The sequence below is a fragment of the Neomonachus schauinslandi genome, chromosome 5, assembly GCF_002201575.2.
Source record: "Neomonachus schauinslandi chromosome 5, ASM220157v2, whole genome shotgun sequence".
Classification (NCBI taxonomy): Eukaryota; Metazoa; Chordata; class Mammalia; order Carnivora; family Phocidae; genus Neomonachus; species Neomonachus schauinslandi.
In genome coordinates this window covers 5751218-5772753 of record NC_058407.1, presented here as the reverse complement: position 1 = coordinate 5772753, position 21536 = coordinate 5751218, and the positions used below count along the sequence as shown (strand labels likewise).

At 46.7% G+C, this 21536-nt stretch overlaps 1 protein-coding gene across 1 annotated transcript in view; it reads right to left on the bottom strand.

The window, feature by feature from the left end:
* The window catches only part of EFCAB6 (EF-hand calcium binding domain 6), a 206050-nt gene that overhangs the window by 169882 nt on the left and 14632 nt on the right, over positions 1–21536 (bottom strand). The window contains exons 3-4 of the mRNA XM_021687790.1: positions 20681–20769; positions 14476–14542 (exon numbers count right to left, since the gene is read on the bottom strand). Coding sequence (XP_021543465.1) covers positions 14476–14542; positions 20681–20769 — 156 coding nt within the window. The remainder of the gene's footprint in view (positions 1–14475; positions 14543–20680; positions 20770–21536) is intronic.

The window sequence follows — 21536 nt, the reverse complement described above, 5'->3', positions numbered from 1 at the left end:
CCAAATCTCGATTCACCTCTTCTGGTAAAACGGAGGACATGAGGCGATGCGCTTTTTTAAACCCCCGAAGCAGCCCATATGGGTCTCCAGCGTGGAAAGCCAGGAGGCAGCGAGTCTGGCACAGAACTCACTCCCACCAGAGGTATGTCTCCAAGTTTCTTATCATTTGTCAGACTGAAGTTTGGCAAGATCTGAATTGAGCTGCAGATGGTGGGGCTTATCGAAGGCAGGAAAGTTAGGGCCACAGTGTACAAGACTTGTCCCATCCATGACAGGAGAGAAGAGAAAAGCATGAAGGAACCAAGTGGCTGGGGTCACGAGAGTGACCGTGTCCATGCCCCACCCCATTTCCCTGCTCCCTGGGGAAGGGAGGGGAGGCGGGAAAGGAAAAGGTAAAGACAGAAAAACAGGATGGCGTGGGCAGCATCTAGCTCCTTTCTAGGCCAGCGAGACGTGTGCCATTTTGGTATAAGTGGGACATGTCTGCATTAAGAGCCACTGTCTCTGAGCCTCCTGTTTACCCCCCATGCCAGCTCCAAATCCCACAATCTCGCCCCCTCCCACAGTCCCTGGGCTCTAGCCACAAGGAACTACTCAAATTCACAAGCACGGCAGGCTCTCTCGCACACGCTGGAAAGTCCTCACCAGGCCTGCGAGGCCCTACTTGTTCCAACCCTCACTACCTCTCAACCCCACCCTCCCACTCTCCCCTACTGTCTCTGCTCCAGCTGCCAGGCCTCCTTGTTCTCTCTCGCCCGTACCGCGCATGCTCATCCTCCAAGACTTTTGCACATCTGATCTCCTCCTCCTGACAGCTCCCTCCTGGCTTCATTCAGGTCTGTCACGCTCCACCTGCTCCTACAAGCCTTCCTGGGTGGCCCACACAAAAGCCTGCACTCATCCTCTGACCCCTCACTTCCTCTTTCTCTTAGTGTTCATCTATGCCTGGACCCCTTCATATTTTTCTGTATCTGTTGATTGTCTTCATTCCTCCACTGAAATGTAAACTCCACGGAGGAGGACTTGGTTTTGTTGGCTGCTTTGTCCTCAGGGCTTAGAACAGCACCTGGAGAGAGCTGGATGCTCAGAAATACCTGCAGAGTGGGTCAGCATGCTGTGTGTGCTGCCCCGACCCCTTCTCTGGCCCCGACACTGTCCCTTTGGGGGCAGGAGCCCATGCCCTTCCTCTGGCTTTCCTAGTTACACTTCCATCCCACCCCTGAAGGCCGAACTTTGATCTTGTCAGCTGGGTGTGTTCCAGCCTGAACCAGGTCCCCAGCTCCCTATCTGGCCGCTGCTCTCCCGGGCTCCATCCCTCAATCCCCACTGCTTTGTGGGAGGGAGGAGTACTCCAGAGGGCCGAGCCCAGGGAGAGAAGGAAAAACTGAGGCACAGTTAGCAAAAGGAGAGGAGCCACTGCCTCTCACTTGCTCCCTCCAAACCCAGCACGCTGCCCCGGAAAGAAAATGTGCTCTTGCTCTCCGTACCGTCCGCAGGTGGGCCGGAGAGGGGGGCGCGCCTAGCCTGGCGTCCTCCTCGCTGGAGGTCTGACCCCCTGTGCTGCATTCCACATGCAGCAGACTCTTTTTGTACGCCTGTGAGCTAGAAATGGTTTTTACATTTTTTAATGGTCAAAAAAAATCAAAAGAAGGGTATTTTGTGACATGTGAAAGGTGAATTTCAAATTTCAGTATCCATGAGTAAATGGTATTGGTGCCCAGACGCGCCCGTTCATTGGCATGCGCCTCTGGCTGCTGCCCCCACAAACAGTAGCAGAGTGGGGCAGTTGGACAGAACGTCTGGCCCGGAAAGATAGCAGTGCTTACTATCTTTACAGAACAAGTTCACGGCCCCTGTTCCACTCTCCCCCATGCACTCCCACTTTGATCTGAGGTGGTGGTAAGTGTTGGAGAACTTTCTGTGCACAAACACAGTGGAAGCCCTGAGGATTTAAAAGAAAACCAAAACAATAGCTACTTACAACTTTAAATTAAAAACTTGGGAGCCAGGAAATGGGCCTGAGGCTACAGAAGCTGCTACAGTCTTCTCTCCCAACCATCATCCCCATCCCCTGTGCCAGACTCAGTCCCAACACCCTCCCTCCTCCCCCCTCCCCCCCCCCCCCCCCCCCCCCCCCCGCCCCCCCCCGCCACCCACCACCCCCCCCCAGCCTAGGCCCAGCCAGGAGCTGCTTCCCACGCTCTCTGAGCCCCACGCCAGGCTGGGTGCTGGCCACCACAGCCCCAGCTCTGCAGCCCCGGCCCCAGCTAATGCTAGCTAGTAGTCTCCCCTGTACCCTGGCCCCCCGCCCCCCTTCCCCCTCCCGGGCCCCCACTGCACCCAGCCCCCCTTGCAGTACCACAGACCTCCAGAGCAGGGCGGTATGTGATCCTCTCCATGTCACTGGAGTCCCAGGCTGGGGAGATGCCCAAGGACAAGGGGGATGATGGGCAGTGAACCAAGCATCTAGGGAAGGGAACCACAGTGAGGACAGACTAAAAAGCCTAGACTCTCCCATCTGGACAGCAGGGCTGGGGAAAAGCAGGCTGGAAAGCTTTAAGTTCTGCAGTGTGGCTACATAAGCCAGGACTCATTCACCTAACGTTTCTGGAAAAGAAATGAAGCCCTATTTCACATAGGAGTGAAGTGAAATGAGGAAGTGGGGGGGAAAACAGCAAGAGGAGCAAAATTAAAACATTCAAAAAAAGATCTAGATGAATTTATGGAGGGCAGACTCTTAAGTGCTATTACAAGAAGCAGAGAACATCTGACCTTAAAGAGTAAGGCGGAGAGATGTGGGGAAGAGAAACCTCCCCCAGGCATGATGGTGAGCCACACTGAGAACCACATAAACTGCTCTGGGCTGCAGCAGCTGCCCACCCCCACCACAACACCAGCGCTTCAACGATTCCCTCCCTCCCTCCCCACAAGGGACCTTCGGACAGTGTAGCGCATGACCAGACACTGGCTCTGAGGTGAATCCCAACTGTGTACTATTTTTCAGGTAACCTTGGAACAGTAACCTGACCACTAAACTTCAGTCTCCTCATCTGTGAAATGGGAATGAATAAGAGCACTGTGTCAGCATATGGTTGAGAGGAAATGAGCTCAGGTGTGCAAGCACCTCATGGGCAATATCATAAATGGTAGCATGGTGGGAACTGTAGACTGGGACCAAAGGCTGAGGACAGAGTTCCAAATAACCAAGTAACTACACACCCATGTCAAGAAATACTGAGTACCACTACTCCCTCCCACCCCAGCCAACTCCTCCAACCCCTTCACTGCCCCCCTGCCCAGCCCAAGTTAATAGGAGCCTTGAGAGGATGTAAGGTCTTCAGTAGGCAGGAGTCCAGAACCAAGAAGAGGGCCTGGATTAATGAATATTTATTGAAAGGATGAATGTATATATGTATGAATAAATAGACGGACGGATGGATGGATGGATGGTGGATGGATGGATGGATAGATGGATGGAAGATGGCTGGCTGGATGGACGGATAGATGGATAAAAGGATGGATGGACGGATGGATGATGCATGAATGGATGATGGATGATGGATGGATGGATGGATGGATGATGGATGGATGGATGGATAGATGGATAGATGGATAAATGGATGGATGGATGACAGATGGATGGGTGGATGAGTGAATGGATGGATGGATGGATGGATGTAGTATTCATGGGGAAGAAGCTTGAGTAGGCCAAGGGAATCCTTGTACAGATAGGGCAGGAACCTGCAAGAAGAGGCACATAGGCATCTCATTTCCCAGTGGACTCAGTGATCTGCTGTACACCTTCCTGGGGAAAGGAACTGAGACCTGGACAGAGACAGCAGAGCGGAGTGGGAGGGGCAGATGAGCACAGAGTGTATGCCTACTGTTGGCACGGATGGCATGTATAAATTTTCAATGGGTTAAGCGGAGACCAAGAAAGGCAGAAAGCTTGAATTGTACCATTCCCGGGGGCTGCTCCTCAGGTGAGGGGACCTGCAGCCTGAGGATGTGCAGTGAACCACCAAGAGCAGAGGTGAGGAGGTTATGCCAGAGGTGACCCTCCTCATCAGGGAACCATATAGTTCAGAGGCCCCCAAAGCACAGTCCTAATAACCCCGCATGTGCCCTATAAGAGGGCAGCCTACCATGCCGCCCACAGAGGACACCAGGACACCAGTGAAGGAAAAGAAAGGCATCCTCCCTTTCCTCAGCCCTCATCACAGACCCCAACTACAACCGGGGGGAGAGAAAGAGAAGGGCCAGCGAGTAAGCAGGTCGCGTGCCCCTTGCATAGGAAGAAGGGGAGGAGAGCTCAAGGTTTAAAACTGGATGGGCCTGTGCTAGACTTGTTTATAACTAAGTGTGACCAGAAAGCCATGAGATCTGCCTAAGAAACCCTTAAGGGATGAAAAGGCAGATTTGCTAGCGCCTGCTTGAGAACCGTGAGAAGAGAAAATCAAACTGCTTCATATTTGTATCCCACTGAGTTCAGATGGTTCAATAAACCGCTAACAGTGGCTGTTATTAGTACTCTATAGTTCTTTGTTTAAAATTCTTTTTATAGCACTTTGAGCTCCAGGAAGGAAAGCTGTGAACCCAAATAAATATGACCACCCAGACGTTAAAGGAGGTGAGAAAAGGCCTAATGTTTCCTCCCAGAAGGCCAGAATTCTCAGTCAGGCTGCAAATAATCCTTCTCTAGGCCCGGCTCCGATGTGGCCCTTCCCGGAGGAAGGCCAAGCTTCTTCACGCCAGCGCGCAGCCCGCACAGTAAATTAACTTCGACTGTCCACAGTGGTATCTTATTGGCTCCTGTTAAGCTGTTTTCTGTTCAGTTCCTCCCCGAGAACCAGCCTTCCTTGCCCAGTTTGTAGCAGAAGGGGGTGAGAACGGCATCCTACCCGCCCGCCTGGGGACTGAGCCCCAAGGGGAGGGGGCTTCTAGCAGCCTCTATGTCTTGGCTCTGCAGCGAAATGGAAGGGTTCAGCATCCACGGCTGTCAGTCTGGCACCTTTCTGTCACCACGACTACATTCATTTTAAATTTAAGGAGTAAATTTTTAAAATGAAACCACGAAAAAGGATTTTTCTTACAATAAACACATCAATGCTCATTTTCCTTATTATTCTACTTTTGGCTATTTCGTATAAAATCTTTAATTAAAGTTTTTCTTTGAAATTGTCATTATCAACCCAGAAGAAAGAAAGAGGGAAAAAAAGAACAACACAGCTGTGCAGATATGAAGCGCTATTCAGGACTAAATGAACTGGAACGAAGTAAGTAGCTTGACTGTTATGTTCTTACTTTTGGCTCTGTATTCTCCATAGCACAGTCTAGCTTGTCACTTTATATCGATTCCATCTGTTTACACTCTGCAGAGTATTGGCTTCCTACCGTGAACATTTCCTATTTACCAGCTGGTAGAGATGAGCCAAACCAGATAGGAAAAAATTAGACTACATTCAGAACCCCATAAACACAAACTTTCAATTTCGGGACATGTGGGAGGAGCGGCGGCCGGGCATTGCTCACCTTTAACAAAGGCTTCGCCTCTGTGCCCGGGGCTGACGCTTCCTCTCACTGTTCGGGCGTTCCCCCACTGCACCCCGCGGGCCCAGGACGATGCATGTAGTTATTGAATGCATGCAAATCCTGCCTTTACCATAAATTGAACAAGTTTACACAAAAAGACATCTAAATGAGATCCACGGGAACAGAGAAAAGGGAGCTAAAGAAAGAGCTAAATAAAGCAACCTAAAAGTCAGAGTTGCTACAAGGGAGCAAAAATCCGAAAACTCTGGCTCTGGGTTTCCTTGTAGCCAAGGTGAAGAGGGAAACTTGCTGTCATATGTGCCAGAGGCCATGTCAACCTTCTCCCACATTCGATTTCCATTTTCAAAAGGCTTACCTACAACATATAAAGACTTCCAATAAGAAATTTTAGCTGCCATTGAACTTCTGACCCAGCTATGAGAATAAGGCCTACGTCTAAACACCGAGGGCTTTTAACATGTGCCAAATCTAGAAGCAGCATTTCCTGTACCTCCTTTCTTTCTAATCCAGCTCACACTCATAGGATGGGAGCTCCGTCCCAGGCACTACAGGAGGAACTCTGGGGCCCCTGTCACCCTGACCCCAGATCATGCACAGGACAGAGCTACATGCACCCCCTCCCAGGAACTCCATGGTATCCCCGAAACACCTGAGGTGCTTGACAAATGTAGGCTGTTCCTGCTGCTGAGTGCCTTCCAAGGCCTAGTCTAGCTGTCCTCCCGGCCACTGTGTCCACGAGACTGCTGAGAGCCATCTCCAAAGCAGCCCCTTCCTCATGGGAAATTGGCACTGAACCCCCCCCACCCCAGCCCCATGCTTTAGGGTTCACACCTGACCTTCAAATAATTCCATCTTTTTCTCCATCCTACCTTCCACAAATGTTCTGTCTCATCCTGCCTTGAGAAACAGAACTCTCCGCAGGATGGTCACAGAGCTTGTCTTGCCACTGCCCTGGCCACACCTCCCCGGCCCCCACCTCCACGTTCTCTTCTTGTGTCAGAGTGCAAACTTGACACCTACCCCACGTCTCATCCCCTACTCTGTCCTCACCACACTGAAACCCCATCCACGGCCCAACTCCAGTGCGGGTCTCACCTGTCCCATGCAGTGTTTCCTGGCTACTCCAATTACAGTCAACTTTTCCTACAGAACCATTTGTTCATTCAGTAAATGTTTCCTGAGGTCATATCATGTGCCAGGATCTGCTCAAGGCACTAAAGTTGTAACAGCAAGTAAGACAGAGAAGGCACCTGCTCCCAGGGAACATGTATCCTAGTGATAAACAAGTAAACGAACAAAAATCTCAGAACATTCAGTGTCAGGGAAAATATGGAATTTTAGATAGGTCAGTCAAAAAAAAATCTCCATGCTGAGCGCCATAAGCCAGGATGTGTGTCTGATGTTTACTCAGTGGGCCACCGAAAGCCACGGGGCATCTTCACCAGAGGAGTCTGATGAGATCTGACTTATGTTTTGAACAGATAACTCCGGGTGTCGTGTGGAATAGAGATTGTATGGGGCACGAGGAGGAACAGGAAAAGCAGACCAGGGGTTCCTGACAAAGCACAGGGTTGGGATGACGGTGGCAGTGGGGATGAAGAGATGGATTGGTCCTGGAAACGGCACACGGGATGCAGCAGACGGGACTTGCTGATGGACTGGATGCTGGAGCGGGGCCAGTAAGGAAACACAGGAATCAAGGCTAATCCTAGGTTTCTGCGTGAACGACTCCATGACAATGGTGGAACCATTCACTCCAACACTGGGGTGACCAAGCGAAGAAGGCTGCTGCCCAGGGACGGTGAGGAGGACAGTGGTGAGTCTGGAGCCCAGATAGAGATGTAAGCGTGGAGGCCTTCAGCACGTGGCCCACTCTGTGGCCTTAAGCCAGAGGTGACCGCAAACTATCATTTCCCTGTCCATGGGACAACTCATGTCTTCTCTCCTCCAAATGCAAACTCCAACTCCTGCTTTTTTGAGTAACTTCTATGCCCCGGCACTCTGGTAAGATCGTTTTATATTGATTGTCACCAAGAATCTCAACAAGATTGGAAAAACCTTACACTATTCTTTGCCCATTTCATGGCCGAGGAAACAGGCCCCAAAGGGACTGGCTTGCTCAGGGGCACACACGCGGTGAGGGTTGGCGCTCGACGCACACCCAGCTGGGGAAGCCCAAGTGCTCCAGCCAGCCTCCCCTACGATTTTGACCGAACTACTGAACATGCAAGAAGATTTTTAAAAAGAAGATAAACAGTCTGAAATGATACAAATTCTGATATAACTGAGTGTTTGCTTTAGCTTCCTGATGAAGCCTTTAGTAAATTAATAATAGAACAACCAAAAATAGGGCCTAGGGTAGAAGCATTTTCAATATAATTTTTTTCTAAAATGGCAACTGATTATTTTGTTATGTGAAATTCTCTAGATCAAAATGTAAGCACTCCTCTTCATTTAGTTGCACACAGACACGCGAGTAAGAGCTGTGACATTATTAATCACTATATTCAGTTATGATTGATAGGCTTTTCTGCAAGGAGGAAAAAGTGGCTCAGATACAATCTGTCCCAACAGCTCTACGATATGCTAATATTTTCTTCAGATGAAAGAGGAGATGTGTTCAAATACCTGCTATAATAGGCAATTAATACCAAGTGCACCAAAGTAGAGCTGATAAAAGTGGGATTAGGAGAATATTATAAATTAACCAAAAGCTTGTATGTTTTAGTAAATGGCCTCATTTTGAGTTTGACACAGTCTTTTTATTAGGCAAACAGACTGCATTCCGGTACATTCGTTCATGCTACCGTGGTGTTAGAATGTTAAGGTACGTTTATGAAATGGTTGCGATTCTAATGACTGTTTATTTCTCAAGCAATAATTTTTTTAATTTCTTTTTTAGGAAAACCCACCTATTTAAGAAAATGAATCTAAGCCATCACTTGTGTCTCTTCCGTGCGAAGACATTACAGACCATGTGAGCAGCTTAGTACCTCTCATTATTTCCTAATTGCTTCTGAAATGACCAATGCTGCATCTATACAACTCCAAGGCACCAGGGTAATCCCATAAAAACTTGTGTCAGATCACTTGGTGTCCAACAGACACACTAGTCACGGCTGACTGGGTGGACCAGATGTTCCGACATCATGGCGCCCAGGCTTAAAAAAGCATCCCTGATTGGGGCGGTGACGTGGTACGAGAGCAAACAGCCTGGGGCTCTGGATGTGTCTATTTTTTTTCCTTTTTTTTTTATGTCTTTAACTGAATTTTACATTCTTGGATTCTTGTCTTCAGTTAAGAACAGTTCTTTTGTATGTAGGGGTGGCGGGGAAGGGTCATGGCTGTTCTACAAGTACACTGCGCTCTTACGTAGGTCAGTACAGCTTCCGGCCTCTCGGTAATTCCCTGCGCATGGCTCACAATGAACGTTCACCCCACCTCAAGGAGCAAGATGAGCTTTTCTAGCACTTCCACCTTACCCTCGCGTGGGGAGTTGACAAAAGACAAACCGAGTACCAAGACCAAAGCTTGGTGAGCCCAGCAACGCGCGGAGCTTTGTTTTGGTCCTTTTTTTCCTGGCAGATTCTCCACCTGAAGAACATGAAGAACCCAAGTCTTAGGCCTCAGCCCCTGCCGCGGGAGGAAGCTGGGGACCTGCAAGACAGGGAGGGAGCATAAAAGCCCGAGGACGGGGGCGCCTGGGTGGCTCAGTTGGTTAAGCGACTGCCTTCGGCTCAGGTCATGATCCTGGAGTCCCGGGATCAAGTCCCGCATCGGGCTCCCTGCTCGGCAGGGAGTCTGCTTCTCCCTCTGACCCTCCCCCCTCTCATGCTCTCTGTCTCTCATTCTCTCTCAAATAAATAAATAAAATCTTTAAAAAAAAAAAAAAAAAAAGCCCGAGGACGTGGGAAGGAGTGTGAGATGGCAGGATGTCAGAGCAAGGAAGAGGAGGAAAACTCCCAAATGCCCATTTCAAGTAGATGCTACATGGATGCAAAGATGACTCTGTGGTCCAAACAAAAAAGTCCATTCATGTGTACGGTGGAGGTGTGACTTCTCTGTGATGGACCAGGTCCACCTGCAGGCGTAAAAAAGTCACATTTGCTAAATGCAAGGGGAGCATCAATACCTTCCCTACAGGAGCCCTCCAGGAGGCAGGGTGGCACTGGCTGAGGGCAAGGACTCGGGAGCCAAGCTGCCAAGGCAGGAATTGCAGCTTCTCCACCTGCCAGCTGTGTGCCCTTGGTCAAAATGCTCACCCTCTGTTCTAGATTCCTCCATATCAACGTGGCATAAGGATGGTACCTGCCTTGAGGGGTTCTCCTGGAAATTAATCATTTAACACAGTAAAACACTTAGAGCAGCTCCTAGTAAGTGCTCAGTCAGCGCTATTATTTATAGAGCTGACAAAATCCAAAAAATTACAGTGTCCACAGGATTAAGGCCAGGGGTATCCTTTCAGTGGGAGGCCGAAGAAGATGCTGGTGGCCTCCTTCTGCAAATCCACTCACCCCCTACTCCCTTCTTCTTCTAACAAAACTCTCCATTTCCATTTTGTTTAGATATCTACCCTCTGGCGGCCCTGGAGGGAGTGAAGCCACCACACCAGGAAGTAATCAGGGTTGGTTCAGGCTGCTCATGGTGACCAATACCATTGCCAATGATTGATTTGGGTATGGGACATTTTTCTTGGCTGTGAGTCAGGAGAAAAGTCTCCCCATGTTTATAGAGTCATATTGGAAGAAATAGCATCTGGAAAAAAACTTGACATCACAATACCTGCATGTCAAGCCTGAATGGTGGCAATATCCTGGTGACCAGAGGAGACATGAGTTAGCTGATCCTGCATCTGCACTCCCTCCTGACTTCTCAGGTGAGATGAGAAGTGCTATCCTGTCTCAGCGAGCTCAGTTGGGGGGTTTCTATTTCTCTCAGGGCAGAGCAACCAAACACCTTCATGGCGTAAGTGGGGCCACCTGGTAGCAGGTAAAGCCTACCACCGGAGGGGTTTCAGTAATGCCAGACAATGGGCTTCACTCACTAACAGATGGAGGAAGGGACTAACATTTACTGAGCGTCTATGGTAAGCCAAGGGCTTTGTGTCTATTATTCTCATTCATTCTTGTAACTACCCTGATTGGTTGTTGTCTCCACTTTAGAGATGAGGAAAGTCAGAATAGTGAGACATCTAAGGCCCCCAGTAGGAGCTGCAGGGGCTGGATTTCAGCCAGGTGTGCCTGATTCCCACTAAATGCCTCTGCTTCCCTAGGAGACTGTGAGAGCAGAGAAGGTGAAGACCAGAGAGCTCAAGGACCTGTCAAGCAGATGCCAAGTCATGGCACAGAAGAGAAGCAAAGGAAAGCACATATCTGTGACCAAGTGAAAAGCAAGGGCCAAGGGGATGAGCCTAAGTAAGGCAAGCACGGGACTCAAAGTGCCTACTCAGTGGGACCCAGTGCAGAGCCAGCTAGGGACCGGGACAAGCTGGAGCCAAAGGAAGATGCCTCGAGGACTACCTGGGCTCACAGAGCCCCACAGGATCAGACAGCAACCTCTTCATGTGAAGCCATGGATCATAATCACCACAGGTTGGGAGAGATGGGACCTGGAGACCATCCAGGCTGGCCCCCGCCCCATGACTGACAGAGAAAACCAGGCTCAGAGAGTCCAAGGGTTCAACTGGATAATGAGTGGGGATGTGAACCTACGTTGGAGGGTCTACGTGCATGTGAGGAAGGGAAAGGCCAAGGAATCAGCCATCGGATCAAGCTCCCTGCAGGGGAAAACGATTAGGAAGCATGAGCACTGGGGTTTGGTAGGTTTGGGGTGCCAAATGTTAGTTATTTGTTGGTTTAGGAAGGCTAGACCACACATACATTTAGCAAAGTCTGGCTCCCAAAATTCAGAGACATTTGCATGCATTCTTGGCTCTAGCAAACCATGTGGACTTATATTTAAAACAAAATAATGAGCATTCTTCCATTCCCAAACTGTATAGATCACCCAGCAATGACAACATAGGTCTAAAGAGAGCCTTCCTTTAATAGCTCCCAGGTATCCATCCCAGTCTCCAACACTCGTGTGTGGACTATTTGCAGGACAAGAGCCTTAACTGGAAATACGCTACTACACACAGCAAACAGGTGAGTATATTTGATTTGTTCTATTTATTTTGGGAGTGGGTGGGAAGGGATGAGATTCACTGGTGTTCCTACCGATCCTTCAAAGGAAGCTGCAGTAATAATCATTCTAGTGATTGCTGGCAATGTCCAGCTGTTCCAGGTGCTTTGTACTGCATATTATTAAGCCACATGACAGCACTTCTGTTAACTAGGATGAAACAAGAAGTTACTCAAATCAGAGGGCTAAAAGCTATCAACAGAAGCGGGGAAGGGACTGAAGCAGGGAAGGAATGTGTTTTGTTTGCAGAACCAACCGTTCCATCCAAGGAGACGCCCAACTAGGTGTTTCACCCGAGAGCCCCCTGCTAGGTATGTCTTGCCTGACAGCCCTTTATGTGAGCCAGTTTGAGCTGGACTGGAGCCGAGGACCTACGCAGACGCCCCCCTGAGTGGTCCTGAAGTTACCTTTAGCTCATTTTAACACTAAGATCCCCTCCTGTGGGCAGAGTTTTCCGCCATTTTCTTTTTTGAACATCTGATGTATGCGCTAGCACGTTGACACACTAGGCATGTGCAATTGAGCCAAAAGTGCCTAAGCGAGCTCCCTACCCCTGACCTCAATACACAGAATAAAAGCTTCCTGTAGGAACCCCTCAGGGAGACAGTGAGTAGCCAGCTATCTCCGTGTCTCCTTACTTTTAACAGGTAACACCAAGTTCTTTGCTTTCAACAAAGGTTGTGTTCAATGTGATGCACCCCAAGCAGCGAACCCCTTGAGTTTGGTTATACTTCCAGGTGGGTGTTATTATCCCCACTAATGGATGAAGAAACCCAGTGACAAGGACTTGTCAAGGCCACCAGGCTGGTAAAGGGCAAAGCTCTGAGATGGAAACCCAGATCTGACATGGTCCCATTAAAAAGAAAGCTCCAGGCTCTCAGTACAGTCACTTGTCTGCAGCATGGCAAACCAAGACTTAATTGAAGTTTCAGCTTCTCCAGGACTGGAATTTTAATCCAACCAATCTGGAATTTGCTGGTCAGCACCGATGAGGTCATCTCGTCACGTGAGCCCTCTTTATTCCCCCCTCCAAAGGAAGATGAGGTAATCCACCTAATAAGACCCTTTGTCCTTCCCTCCTCCCCCCATCGAGGGAAGGTGACCTGGCTTGAAACTCCTTTCTTTCCTTCTGCTAACAACTTCTTGCCCCGCCTCCCTCCCTATAAAATCCTTCCTCTTTGTACAGCTCCTTGCACCTCCCCTCTACTTCGCTTCATGGGATGCTGCTCAATTCATGAATTGCTTAATAAAGCCAATTAGGTCTTCAAATTTACTCAGCTGAGTTTTTTTTTTTAACAGTCCCAAGGTCAGTCTTGTCTACTCCACCTGCCTGCCCAGAGTCGGGGTCCCAGGTAGAACTGGGGCTGCAGGTGACGCTCGCCAGAATGCATGGCAGAGAACCCCACTAAATCTGGGATTTAGTGCTCCCTCAATCACCCTCCTCAGCCTTTTCCCCAGAAGTTGCTTGAAAGCTGCACTGTGTAAGCCCACTGATTAACTCACTCCTAACCAGTGGGAGGGCTTCCCCCATGGATAGGATGAGAGGGAGGGGACTGGGATAAAAGAGGAGTTAGATGAAGGGATGGTTAGTGGTGGAGTTCCCTTGTAGCTTTCCTCATGGTAGCCTTCTTGTTGGTAATTTACAATCCCAGCCTAACTGGGGACAATTACAAACCCAACCACACTCACTGAAATGCTGCATTATTGATCCACGATGGTGTTTATGTGGATACGATGATTGTCATAAACGGTTGAATTTCCCAGGAGTATTTCATGATTAACACAGTTTAGAAAGAGACAAATTAAAGATGTACCCTAAATAATATCAATCACATTACATATTTCTTACAGCATAACACATGAACCACAATAGAAGAAGCAAATTACACCAGGGTTCTTACTAACATATAGTGAAACCAGATTTTTAGGAATATATAATGCTAAAAAAGTATCACATTAAGACGAATTTTCTGGTGTTAATGGCGTCAGCCAGGGAAATTTAGACAAACATTTTGTGGATTTCTGGCTATTTTTTATTTTGAAATGTATGAAAATCTCAGAAGAGTTCAAAAAGGAAAGAAAATTTGACACATTTCAAACCAACATATTGAATCGAGTAAATTGAATCATGATTCTCAGACTGCTCGTTAACTGACAGGCTCAAATGCATTTTTAAAAGGGGTCTGATTCCAACCCCCGAAAGCCACGAGTATCTCCCCCCCTCCCTAGCTGTGGGTGATGATGTCTAACCATAATCAGCAAAGAGGGACAAGGCTATGTGCTCCTCTTCTAAACACATGCAGTAGCTTCTGTGGCTAAATTACTCAATACTTAAATATACATCACTCTGAGTTTTCCCCGTTATTTTTACCATGCTGCTCTCTATTGGCACTTACTGCTGAAAAGCAGAAGTTTTCTCCTTTTTAAGAGATCCTCTGCTTCAGTCTTAGACAAAACCAGAAAGGGCAGCCCTACTACTAGGGATCTAAAGTTAATACAAAAGCCATTAATATTCCAGGACTTCTGTTGGTGTCATTCATCCAGAGAGACACCAGGCGAGCCAGTGCAAGTCGTCTGAATACAAGCTTTCACACGGGCTTGTTACAGGATCTATTCGTCAGCCGGCTTTGACGGGAGAGCACAGACGACAAGATGTGGCTCATTCTGCTTCATCTACCTCTGCTAATAATCACTTCTGACGCAGGGGGTGGGGGGAGAATTTTGAAAGATCTCTATTACCTTTTCTCCTATTTGGGTCTCAAGTTCTCTTACTGTCCGACTGCAACTCATTTCCTTCTCCCCTCCTCTTAAAAAGAAAAATAAAAACTTTTCGTTAAAATGTTTTAACACAATAAACGCTTACGTAGGACATGCAGAGATCAAAATGATAATGATTTCTAAATTATGTTTTCTAACGCAAGGTATCTCTTAGGCACTGCCGTCTGCCGGCAGCGTGGACTTGGGTCAAGTCCTTAGCTTCTCCGTGCCTCCGTTTCCTCGTCCATAAAATGAAATACAACAACATTTCTTCCTCCTCCCAGGGCAGCATGGGAACCGAGTAATTGCAGCTGACGCTTAATGAGCACTTCCTGTGGCGAGCCCCATCTGATTTAATCCTCACGACACCTGCGTGGGTCAGGGGCCATTGTTGCCCCGGGTCACAGACAAGGAGGCAGGGAGACAAAGGTCACATGTGGCCAAGTGGAGGTGCCGCTCACCCTCACCCCCAGCCCCTCTGCACTTTGTTCTGACCTCTGAGGGGTCCACAGTCCACTCCGGGGGCACTCTCAGCCACTCCACAAAGGACTTCATGGTGGATGTGTGTACCATCCCCTTGGCTCCATCTACTTTTTTTTTAGATTCTATTTATATATTTATTTGAGAGAGAGAGCACGAACGGGGGTGGGGGAGGAGCAGAGGGAAAGGGAGAGAAAATCTCTCAAGCAGACCCCACCCTGAGCACAGAGCCCTAGGTGGGGCTCAATCTCACGACCCTGAGATCATGACCTAAGCCAAAATCAAAAGTTGGATGTTCAGGGCGCCTGGGTGGCTCAGTTGGTTAAGCGACTGCCTTCGGCTCAGGTCATGATCCTGGAGTCCCGGGATCGAGTCCCGCATCGGGCTCCCTGCTCGGCGGGGAGTCTGCTTCTCCCTCTGACCCTCCCCCCTCTCATGTGCTCTCTCTCTCTCTCTCATTCTCTCTCTTTCAAATAAATAAATAAAATCTTAAAAAAAAAAAGATTAAATAAGTTAATACGTGTAGAGTACTTAGAATACTTTCTGCAATATAATAAACAGTAAATATTAGCTGTTATCATGATCATTATTATCAATGATGCTGGGATTTGGAAGTATTAAATACACTGTGCCTCTACTATTTGTTGTAATAAGGAAAAATGGAGCTTTATGCTATATTCTGTGAGCTTTGATTAGGACAAGAGTTTGTTGGGGTGCCTGGGTGGCTCAGTTGGTTAAGCGACTGCCTTCAACTCAGGTCATGATCCGGAGTCCCTGGATCGAGTCCCGCATCGGGCTCCCTGCTCGGCAGGGAGTCTGCTTCTCCCTCTGACCCTCCCCCCTCTCATGTGCTCTCTCTCATTCTCTCTCTCAAATAAATAAATAAAATCTTTTAAAAAAAAAAAAAAAGAGTTGGATGTTCAACCAACTGAGCCACCCAGGTGCCCCTGGCTCCATCTGCTTTTTTTAAAATTTTTTTTATTTTGTGTTATCCATATTTCCACACACTGCTTCAGAGCCCCCCTCTAGAACAAGCTGGTAGAGACCCACAGGCTGAGGAGCCAGGAGCAATCCACTGGAAGGAAAAAGCTCTCTGGACAAAGCAAAGGGGGCACACAGCGGCATGAAGCCGAGAGGACTGGGGCTCCGCATGTCCCAGCATTGCTACAGTCAGTTGGCCAGGGAGACCAGAGCCAGCCCAGTAGGGCAGGGGACAGGGGTGAGTTCAGAGATGGAAGTGGACGCCAGCCCTGTGGTGCTGTGGCCAGAATAAGGAATCTGGATTTCATACTGCGGTAAGAGGAAGCCATCGGAGCATTTTAAGCAGAAATGAACGTCATTTTACATAGGAGGAAACTGAGGCTTGGAAGGTTAAGTGCCCAAGTTTGAGGTGGAAACTCACCAGGAATCCAGCCTTATCATTCTATATTAAATGTAATATTTCTTATGTTTTAATTATGTATTGAATAGACACAAGACACTATTTTTAACATATGTTTAAGATTTAAAGAACAGAAATCAGACAAATGCCTGTGTACCCGCCATCAGATGAAGAGACAGAGCAGCATGAGCCCCGTGCACTGGCTCCCAATCTCAGCCTCCCTCCCCTCCCCAGCCCCAGGGCAGCGCCTCTGCCCAAGGCCACTCCGGTCCCCTTCCCTTCACAGCTGTCCCCCCGACTCCATCTCAGTGTCTCCTTCGGGAGACACAGCTTATTATCTGATAGTAACCGAGCGACACCAGCTTTCTTGAGATGAATATTCATTGGAATGGTATGTCTTTAAATCCTTCCACTTTTAACCTTTCTATTAACTTATGTTTAGGTTTTTCTCTTGGCGGATTTTACTATCTCCTATCTAATCAGACAATCTCTGTCTTTTAAGTGGAACATTTATTACAATTACCAATTTACTTGGGATTTCTATTTGTTCTGCCTATTCTGCGGCTTCTTGCCTTCTTTTTGGTCAATCCCATTTTTATGATCCCATTTGTTTGCCTCTGTAAGTTTGGGAATCAGTCACTCCATTTTTAATCTTGTGATAGTTGCTCTGGAAACTATAACCTGCGTATTTCTCAAAGTCTAAAGTTAATCAAAATTTTTAATCTTACCTTCTGGACAAGGTAACAATCTAGAACATTCCATCCCAGTCCCTCCTCTCAGCATATATATTGCTACTGTCGTGTATTTTAATCCTATCCTATTTTTAAATTCCCAAAGTCGTCATTATTCTTAGTCCTTAGTGCTTCCTGAGGTCAGCGGATGTGTTTGGATCTAACCCCACACTTCCTGCCCTCTTGTTGCCCGCATCGCTTCCAACTGTCCATCCGGGAGCGTTTTCCTTCCACCTAAAGTACATACGCACAGATACAAACAAGAGGCATGCTTTGCAGGATGAAGAAAGAGAGGCTCTGGCTCAAAGGTGACCTTGAACATGGCAGGCAAAGGTGCCACATGTTTCTCCCTGTGCCCACAGCCTGACCTCAGTGCTCGAGCCTCTACTATGGAAAAGAAGAGGAAAAGGGTCCCCGCGTTCCCACAGGAAGAGTTCTCAGTCTTCCCAATTCTAGGCTGGCAAATACTTCATTCCCAGCATGTGGGAGAGCCCGTCCTGCTGTCTCACACGTGGGACATCGGCCTCAGTCAACCCAGTGCGTCCCCTCACTGCCTTTACTGCTCTCTGTGATGCCGATGCTCTGCGGTCTCACGGTGACATGTCTACATAGGTGTTTCTTTTCATTCGTCCCGCTTAAGATCCCTTCGAATATTGGCTCTTCCCTATCCTTTCCCCTATCTGGAAACCCAGTAAGGAACCTCCTAGGCCTTCTCTCTCCCCTCCATGTCTCTTATACCTGTCCTCCATATTTTCTCTCTCTTTGTCTTTCTGTGTGGCTTTCTGGATAATGGCTTCGGGTCTATTTTCCACTCCACTGATGCTCTTTTCAGCTGCGTTTCATCTACTTTTCCCACCCAACCACTGAATTATATCCACAATTATCGTATCTTTCACTACCAGAAGTTCTGTTCTGTACTTCTTCCAATCTTATTTTTTCTTTTTGCTACACAAGCAGCATTATTTCAGTCAGACTTGCATAAATACTGACCTATAATTACAATTTTGTCCTCTATTCACCCAACAGCACAGGGAAATAGGTAGGTTTCCTTGTGCCTTTCTGGGATGCAGGTTTATATTTGTAACCTATCCTCACATGAGGGTTTAGGTGTCCCAGCTTTTTATGTACTGGTCTTCTATTAGGTTCCTCCACCTTGGGTAGGCCCTCTAGGCTTTGTCCCCTGTCCCCTTCAGTCCAAATAGCCAACCAAACTGAAACACAAATTCACCAGGATTAAGCCAATACTCTCAAGGCAAAAGCTGGCTTGATAGAATGCTCACTTTTCCTGATTCCGTCTCCATTTCGGTTAGCCTCTAGGGGAGTACTTACTTTCTTGCCAGCTCACTAGTGAAGAAAAATGTATGTATACATTTTACGTTTTATCAGTCATTTTAGTTGTTTCCAGTGGAAGTGCTGTTCGTGGATATAGCCTATCATATTACCTGAAGGAGCAGTGTCTGCTCACTACAATGCATTGTCTCCAGCAGTAAAGAAGATTCAGCCCCATGAGTTAAGTCAGTTATAAGCTGAATCTTTCAAATTTAGTTAAAATATTTAGCCTCTTAAGGGTGCCTGGGTGGCTCAGTCGTTAAGTGTCTGCCTTCGGCTCGGGTCGTGATCCCAGGGTCCTGGGATTGAGCCCCGCGTTGGGCTCCCTGCTCAGCAGGAGGCCAGCTTCTCCCTCTCCCACTCCCCCTGTGTGTGTTCCCTCTCTGGCTCTGTCTCTCTCTGTCAAATAAATAAATCAAATATTAAAAAAAAAATTTAGCCTTTTATATTTAAGGAAGTAACTTGTGATCCTCTTCATCTCAAATTAACTATTAGACTGATGTTTCACAACTAAAGGAACAAAAACAAAAGACAAAAAAAGAACGCTCCTGCTTTCAGTTTTTCTAGTTGTTTAGCTTTTTCAACAAAGAATATTCAAGTTAGGTTATTGTCCACCCAACAACCTTATCACAAATGGGATTGTTTTAGGTTAAGAGCACGAATATACAGTTTATAAAACAACAAGTCATTCTTTCAAATAAACCTGGAGATTACCTCAGCCCACCACTTAGGGATCATTAACTAAAGAGAGCACAGAGAAGTCCCTGACCATCAGACCATCAAGGGGATAATACTTTGTCATTCTTGTTGGAACTGCGGCACTGATTCTTTTTTTTTTCTTTTTAAAATATTTTATTTATTTATTTGACAGAGAGACACACAGTGAGAGAGGGAACACAAGCAGGGGGAGTGGGAGAGGGAGAAGCAGGCTTCCTGCCCGAGCAGGGAGCCTGATATGGGGCTCGATCCCAGGACCCTGGGACCATGACCTGAGCCAAAGGCAGACGCTTAACGACTGAGACACCCAGGCACCCCTCTTTTTTTTTTTTTAAATTGTGGTTAAAAAACAAAACCAAAAAAAAAAACCCACAAAAAACAAAAACCCACCCCAGATAACATAAAATTTACCATTTTAATCATTTTAAGTGTGCAGTTCAGTAGTGTTAAGTATATTCACACTGTTGTGCAACACATCTCCTAAACTTTCTCATCTTATAAAACTGAAACTTGCACTCGCTGCACAAGTCCCTGCTCCCCCTCCCCTCTGCTGCATGAATTCCTACACCCACGTTGAGTCCATGACAGACTCAGTCATGAAAGCTATTATACCAAAATCTGCTAAATTTTCAGGATCAAATTTAACTCTTATAACTATTTGCACAATTCCTGAGAAAATGAGGTTTATTCATTTAGAGCCAGATAATCTGTGTGAATAATTTTTTACTAAAATGGTCTTTCCTAAATCAGACGCTAGAATCAAAGAACTTTCCAGCTGAGAGAGACATAAGAGTTCATACTCTTAACACTCTCCTTTTTCAGCTCATAAACCAAATGAGCCCCATGCATACCCTACAGTTATGAGATACAAAGGAGTTCATACAGAAATCTCTTTAAAAAATATTTCATTTCTGGGGTGCCTGGGTGGTGGTCAGTTGAGCATCCGACTGCTGGTTTTAGCTCAAGTCATGATTTCAGGGTCCTCAAATGGAGTCCCACATCAGGCTCCCTGCTCAGTGTGGAGTCTGTTTGAGACTCTCTCTCCCTCTACCCTTCCCGTTCATGTGTGTGCACTCTTTCTCTCTCTCACTCTCTCTAAAATAAATAAATACGTCTTTTAAAAAAATATTTCATTTCTAGCTACTAAAACATGATCACTTTCCAATGAAAGACATTAAAAATAAAATACAAATGAACAAATTTAAATTTTGAATCTTAATATTCTTACTTCAAAATTAAAATTTGTTATTTCCAAATCTGAAATACACTGCATATAAAATATGTTAATCTGGTTTTAATTTGTTATGTTTCCATTTTCAATACAGTATTATTTCTTTTATTCTGAAATATATCCTGCATAGAGGTTAGAGTCTTCTCTAAATAACCTTTTGACTGAGGATTAACTACATTAAATTCTATATGGACAAGCTCTACCAACTCCTCTTCCATATATATCTGTTGACATGATTAGCTCTCCTGACCTTATGCCCTCTTCTCTTATCATTCCAAATTTCACATTTTCATTTGAGCAAAAAAAAAACCCACTTACCTCTTTATAACATTTATATTTAGGTCCATTCCACCGAACTGGGACAGGAATTCAAGATACGGGATGGCACCAGAGCTGGTGAGGGGGATCTACATCCAAACAAGAAGAACGACGGCCAGTTAGAGGATTCAGATCCAAGTAGTTGACAGCCTAGGAGCTTCCACGATGGAAGACAGGATACTGCTGGTGGGATGGGTATTCTAGGAGACACAACCACTTCACCCAGGTGTCTTAAGTTCACATGCACCCCCAGTAAGCCAGGTACAAGCAGCATAAATGCCAGAATGCCAGTCTGTGCTCAATTAAAAGTCAATAGGTTGTCTATTAAATTATCTAAAATCTAATTCTATCTAAAAAATAAAGTAAAATTAGTAGAGATATATTCTTTTTTTAAAAAGATTTTTTATTTATTTATTTGAGACAGAGAGAAAGTGAGAAAACGACTTGGGAGGAGGGGTAGTAGGAGAGAGAGAGAGCAGACTCCCTGCTGAGCAGGGAGCCTGACATTGGGCTCGATCCCAGGATCCTGGGATCATGACCTGAGCCAAAGGCAGACAGATGCCCAACTGACTGAGCCACCCAGGTGCCCCAAAATATATTCATATATATTAGAATATATTTTTTCCCCAAGAGGCTGAGGCCACAACGTAACTTTACCCTCTGAATGTCATGTGAACTTTCTGTATATTTATATACTTTTAAGGTAGAAAAAAGCCATTTTAAAATTGAAAATTCTATAAAGGACATTACCGGGTCCAGTGGGTCAATACGGACTATAGATTAAATAAAAGAATTATCTCAATGTTTAATTTACCAATGTTGATAACTGTACTGTAATTATTTGAGAGAATAGTTC